Raw genomic sequence first — 6,676 nt, forward strand, 5'->3', positions numbered from 1 at the left:
CCGCTGTCGTTTGGCTGTCTGATTCATAGGGGGGCCAAGACAGGTGGAAGGCGTTCGTTTCAAGGGAAGAAAAAAAAAGTTCACTGAGCTTCAAAGGGCACGTCAGCTAAATACTGGTCGAAATACTTTGCGCTTTCTTTTTTTGCAATTTCGGTTTGGTTTTTAGAGGCCAGGTGAGAGAAGTGGTGACCATAGCGAAACACCGACCTGCAAAGAAGAGCAGACGAGTAAGAGCCATGGACAGGATACCAAACACCCAAGGCGGCGCCGCCAGTGCCGCAGACGACTCAATTGGCGCTCAGGCACCGCCGCCAGCGGTTTCGTTCCAAGGAAAGGCCGCCGACGGCAAAGACCAGAGCGCGCACATCGCCGCAGGCATCATGCTTGCGTCTGTTGGCGGCGACCAGGATCGCAACTCTGTCGCGACGTCAAACGGGCGTAGTTCGGGGACAAGAGACAAAACGCCGCTCGCGAGGCTGAGGCATGTCTTGATCACGTTTGGCAGGTTCGTGGGGCCTGGATTCATGGTGTCTGTTGCGTACAGTAAGTCTTCATTTCTAGAGAGAGTGATGGATGACTCAGACTTCCCCTGCGATATTCTTGATATGAGAATTAGAAGTTGACATGCTGACTTCAATTATTATAGTTGATCCCGGAAACTACTCCACCGACATCGCTGCGGGCTCCTCCTACCGCTTCAAGCTCCTGTTCGTCGTCCTGCTCAGCAATCTCTTCGCCATCCTCCTACAAAGCCTCGCCATCCAGCTTGGTACTGTCACTGGTCTGGACCTCGCAGAGGCATGTCGCGCCTATCTGCCGCGATGGCTCAACTACTTCCTCTACGTGCTGGCAGAAGTGGCCATCATCGCTACTGACATTGCCGAGGTATGAATTACTGAGCTATTCACTGATGGATCCCTAAGCAGTCATATGCTTACACTCTTTTATTCTAGGTCATTGGAACGGCCATTGCGCTAAATCTCCTTATCCCCAAACTTCCCCTTGTTGCAGGCTGTGCCCTCTCCATCCTCGACGTCATGGCTATCCTCATCTTTTACCGTCCAGACGGCTCCATGAAAGGCCTCCGCATCTTTGAGTTCTTCGTCCTCTTCTTGGTCCTGGGCGTCGTCGTCTGCTTTTGCATCCAGCTCTCGCTGATCAAGCATACCAGTGTCGGGGAGGTCTTCAAGGGCTATCTCCCCTCCAGCGCCATTGTCCAATCTAATGGCTTGTATCAAGCCTGTGGCATTCTCGGGGCCACTGTGATGCCTCACAGCTTATACCTTGGGTCAGGCATCGTCAAGCCCCGGCTCAGGGAATATGACGAGAACCACGGCCTCATGCCCCAGGATCCCGTGTCGGCAGCGTCGTCGACTATTGATGAGAGCTACGATAAGGTCGTGTACATTCCGTCTCTCGCAGCCATCAAGCACTCGCTCAAATACTCCATTGCTGAGCTTTCGCTGTCGCTTTTCACCTTTGCGCTCTTTGTCAACTCGGCTATCCTCATCGTTGCCGGCGCTTCACTATACGGGAACCCCGATGCCCTCACCGCAGATATTTTCGGCATTCATCGCCTGCTCTCCGACAGCATCTCGTCTGGGGCCGGAACCATCTTCGCCCTGGCTCTCTTACTCTCAGGTGTCTCAGCTGGCATCGTGTGCACCATTGCGGGCCAGATGGTCAGCGAGGGCGCCCTTCGATGGAAGGTGAAGCCTTGGCTACGACGCCTCACGACGAGGTCCATCAGCATCACCCCTTCTATCATCATCGCCGGCGCAGTTGGACAGGTGGGCCTGGACAAAGCCCTCAACGCTTCGCAGGTGGTTCTCAGCACGGTGCTGCCCTTTGTCACATTCCCGCTCATCTACTTCACTGCGCGATCTCGGTATATGACGGTGCAGCCGGGTCGAGCTCGGCTTCAAATTGAATCAAGGGAAGAAGACGGAGAGGCAATTCGCGCGCCTGGTATAGACATGTCCAATGGATGGTTTCTTATTATTGTGAGCGCCCTTGTTTGGTTGCTTATTGCGATAATGAATGTCGCAAATTTGGTATTGCTAGGGCTGGGCGATTCATAGAGCATTCGCCGCAGCTGACGAATGTTTTTCTTTTCTTTTCTATTATCTTGATTTTTGAGAGCACATTGCATAGCGAGTTAGAGCTAGACCACGATACTGCGAGAGCTCAATAGCCCTTGGCAAGATACTTTGTTTATATAGCAAGCACTTAAATTGTATTTACGGATGAGAATATGGCATGATGGAGGAGGCTCTCGGCATTCATCAACGTATAGTAATTATATACATATGTATAGACGGTAGAAGGAGCTTGGCTGTTATTGTACATACAATATATATCAACAGTCGATCTCGCCACGATATGAATACCCAGGTACTGTAAACTGGGCTAGAAAAGTACCTGCATACATACATGTATTCAGTAAATGCTGACCGCTCACACGCGCTATCGCAGCCGTCACAGCTACTCGGGGCACCGCTATCGCAGCTACTGGAGACTTTGCCTTCCAAATCAAGACATTGATCCGCTGCGAAATTGCAGAATTATGGAAACACGAACCAGACTACAATTTAAAATCGGCCGACTCAAAGACAAAGAGAAAAGACCCCCTAAAGAAAAAGCGACGTCACTTATGCCCCCACCGCGCCTATGGCGAAACAGCAGCAGCCCCGCGTTTCTTCAACCCGAGCCCAGCATAAGGGTCGCTTTCTGCATTTCCGAGCTACCAAAAGGCGCAGCAGTAGCAAGAGACTGTCTTCAGCTTGTGCCAGTCGTTTTGGCGATTGAGGCAATTCGAGAGGCGCTGTTTGATTGCATTGCGCGAGATATCAGGCGTTGCGAAAGCTTGTTTTATCAGCTGAGCTTCTTTGCGAACGTGGCGCTCTCAAGATTGGAGCTATCGAAGCTGAACTGCAGTACTGAGCGAGCTTGTTCAGCATTGTACACCGTATTCTTGATCGGCAGACATTCGTTCTAGAAGCAACATCCTCACGTCCAAGGCACAGCAAGCTGCGAACTTGCCCATACCTACTTGCGCGGCCATCTGAGCTTCAATCTCTACCGCCCAGCATGTTCCAACCAGTACGACAGACATATCCGCTGCGAGAGCTCTCCCACGCTCAGCTACTTCAATCTTCCACGATCTTCTGCTAATGCCCATTCTAGAAGAAGCCCTACTCCGCCGTCACGGTCACCATCGAGACGCTCACGTCCGAGGCCTACCAAGAGGACGACGTCGGCGGCATCCCCGACCTCGTCGAAGTCATCACCATCCAGGCCTCTGGCCCCACGGAGGCCGCGCGCGCCATCCGCAAGAAGCTCAAGTACGGCAACGTGCACCGCCAGATCCGCGCCCTGGTCCTACTCGACGGCCTGATCCAGAATGCCGGCCCGCGCTTCCAGCGAACCTTTGCGGACGAGCCTCTGCTAGAGCGTCTGCGTGTCTGCGGCACGTCTGACCTGTCCGACCCGGAGGTGAGGAAGAAGTGCAGGGAGCTGTTCAGCAGCTGGTCCCAGTACTCGAACAAGCCTGGCCTGGAGAGGATCGCGCGACTGCACAAGGAGCTGCCGAAGCGCAAGGTTGGCGTCACGCAGGAGAGATCAAAGGTGTTGAAGGAGACGGAGAACCCCTTTGGCGACGAAGAGGACGATGAGCCAACTTCACCCAAGCCTTCCAACGCCGCGGGGCCGTCGTCTTCGTCTCATAACCGTTCGGCACATAGCCGCGAAGGCTCGGCAGTCAACTCGCTCAAACACCAACAGGCGTCTTCACTGTCCCTGTCCAGCGGCGGATCCATATTTGGCAGCGGCTCTTCTAGCTCTGATAAAAAGAAGAAGAGTAGCAGCAGCAAATCCAAGGGCAAGAAGAAGCCGTTCAATCTAGAAGCAGAAAAGGAGCAGATGAAGTCTGTTATCGCAGAGTCGTCGCTGGCAGCTACAAATTTGGGCAACGTGCTGCAGACTATTAACCGTGAGAAGGAGCGAATTTCCGAAAACAACCTGGCTGTGGAGAGATTTGAATCCTGCAAGCTGCTTCGTAGGAAGGTGTTGCGCTACGTATGTCACCAAATGTTCATTTACTTGGGGAGAAGATTACATTATTTAGATGTCTGCTTGCTAACCTTAATCCGTGGGAATTAGATTCATCATGTCGATCACGAACAGTGGCTTGGCCCTCTCCTCCACGCCAACGACGAACTGGTCCACGCTCTCATGACCTTTGAGCAGCTAGATCAGTCTGTCGACGCTGACAGTGACTCTGACGACGAACTCGCCGAACAAGCTCACTTATACCGAAGTAAGAACTGACTCTTTCACCTAGCCTATCACTTTCCCCTTTAATTCATCATCTCTGGGCTAAACTAACCAACCCGCCTTGTGAAACAGTGGCCGCCTTGAAAGGAAAAGAGGAACAGGTCGCCAAAGACGGCACGACCTCCCCAACCCGGGCCGAGCACCCTGACATTGCCGGCCTGAGCATCAACTCCCCACCAAGACAGACTCCGCCGCCCCGACCATCTGCCAAGCCGGCCTTTTCAGCACCACCAATCCCTCCGCCGCTGCCTTCGAACCCGCGACCGGCAGTGCAGGAGAGGCAGGATTCCTACCAGTCAGAGGAAGAGGACGAAGACGATCCGTTTGCGGACAGGAACGCTATGTGAACGATCTTTTATCGAGGTGTCTCTTCGCGAGAGAAAAAAAGAAAGAAAGAAAAATCACGTGTGCAAGCTTTCATCTATCTATCGTTCTGATATCCCTCTGCTGTTTGGGCCTTTCTTTTTAGATTAATTTATTCTTCGATTTACTGTTTTGGGGAGAGAGAGAGAGAGACTGCTGATATGGAAGTCTGTGGTTGACGAGTTGTTTGAAGCGGGCGAATCTAATGGTTCATGAGGCCATGATACCAAGTATTTGGACTTTGCGTGTCATTTGGATTCAGTTGGAAATAATACGAAAATTATGCTCAACTTTCCCTTTCTAAACTTGTTTCTCGTTTGATAAATCTAATTCATGAATTCTAGTTGTATGAAAGGAAAGGGATAGAGAACAGATTCATCGCTCAATGCGGAGCCATTCTTTTATTAACCTATACACAATGAGCTCTTTTTGACTAAATAATAACATTTTTAACAAGCATTATATACTGCTTTCATTACGAGAGATACAGACAAACACTATCTGCTATATCCTTCAAATTTCACGGGTGGGGAATGGTATGATGGAGATACTATCCATTGCAAGATCCTCTACGTCTCGATTAGATATCTTCTCAGGTACGCAAATTAGGTACATATACGTCATATGCATCCAAAACTACAAACACGCAAATCTCATTTCGAGATCCCCCCTCCCTTGAGTAAAAAGCGCCAAATAGCTTCAGGGTAGGCCCATCCACTAATGCACTCAATATGTGCCCACGAAAACCCCCTCAAGCGATAAAAGCTCATGTGATCCAGTATTTCTTTGACATCAATAAGTTTGCCCCGGGTGGAACCCATGTCTCAACTTTCAATTCTCTCAGAGACCCAACTCGAACCATTTACCCCCACATCGAGAGTATAAGGAGACACAAGAGGGGATGCAACTCTCAAGGTGCATGCCTCTTCGCTATTTGCTAGGAAACGAGCGAATAGAAAGAAAAAAAGATGGTCGAATCACGCACGAACCAACAACCCACCTTTGTTCGGAGACTTTTTCTGATACGTGAACTGACCATCTTGGAGAGGGGTGTCCTTTTGTCTTCCTCTCTCTCATTGCGTGCAACACCTTTTTTCTCTTCCTCAATGGGCGGTCTAAATAGGCGCTCCCGGCGTTTGCTCAATGTACTCGGCGTTAGCCTGATCCGCCGCCGTTGGATCTTCCGATGGACTACATATATACAACTAGACACAGTCAGCAGCCATGGAGCGATCCCTCATCGTGGCCGTCAGAAGACGCTAGCCAGGTGGCTAAGTGTATATCGTACAAAGAAAAGTATGAGACATCCCGGATGTCTGCTTATTTTTGGAAATGTCACTGGTCACTGTTAGGGCAGCTGGAAGATGGCAACGCCATGGAAGTTTGTCCTAATGCTGCTGCTGCTGCTGCTGCTGCTGCTACCTGTATTGAGTTCGGATAGACAACCGTAGGACATATTAGGCAGCAACTTCACATGCCTCCGTCAATGGCGCCCGCTGCGTGTATTGAATGAAGGGCTCCATCAGCAAACAATCAAACATTGCTACTAGGGCCAGGCGAGGGGACTCCGAAAGACAAACTGTGTACCCCAACGACAACGAAAGTAGCTCCCATAATACGAGCCATCGTTTCAAAGGCATGGAGTACCTACTTGAATGGCGAGAATTGCAACAAGATCTGTCATTCGACGTTGGAAAAAGCAACGCACATCGAGCCTGCTTACCGGGAATATGTGCACGATCTCTGGTAATGCCACGAGGTAAGACGGGTTTTGCCGCTGCTTCCCCCAGACGGGAGATTGAAGCTCAGGACAGAGAAGGGATCAAGCAAGTGTCATCAGCGCCCGGTAAATTGACTCTCCCGAGTCTTCGTTCCAGACGAAGCGCTGTGAAACATGACACTGCGGTCGAACAAAGCGTCTACTGCCACATGGTGTCGTGTGCTCTCCAGGGCAGTACCGCATCCACGTATCCCCTTT

The 6,676-nt window shown here is 51.0% G+C and overlaps 1 protein-coding gene across 1 annotated transcript; it reads left to right on the top strand.

Annotated features, from left to right (window-relative positions):
• Nucleotides 1–236: 236 nt before the first annotated feature.
• On the top strand, nt 237–4,682 carry TGAM01_v202485 (transporter smf2; the record flags this gene model as incomplete). The annotated part of the gene is made up of 6 exons (XM_024549004.1): nt 237–543; nt 647–885; nt 954–2,003; nt 3,187–4,077; nt 4,162–4,318; nt 4,408–4,682. The coding sequence occupies 6 exons, from the start codon at nt 237–239 to the stop codon at nt 4,680–4,682; spliced, it is 2,919 nt and encodes a 972-aa protein (XP_024406243.1).
• Nucleotides 4,683–6,676: the final 1,994 nt, after the last annotated feature.

The sequence above is a fragment of the Trichoderma gamsii genome (genome assembly GCF_001481775.2).
Source record: "Trichoderma gamsii strain T6085 chromosome Unknown Scaffold_6.2, whole genome shotgun sequence".
Taxonomy (NCBI): domain Eukaryota; kingdom Fungi; phylum Ascomycota; class Sordariomycetes; order Hypocreales; family Hypocreaceae; genus Trichoderma; species Trichoderma gamsii.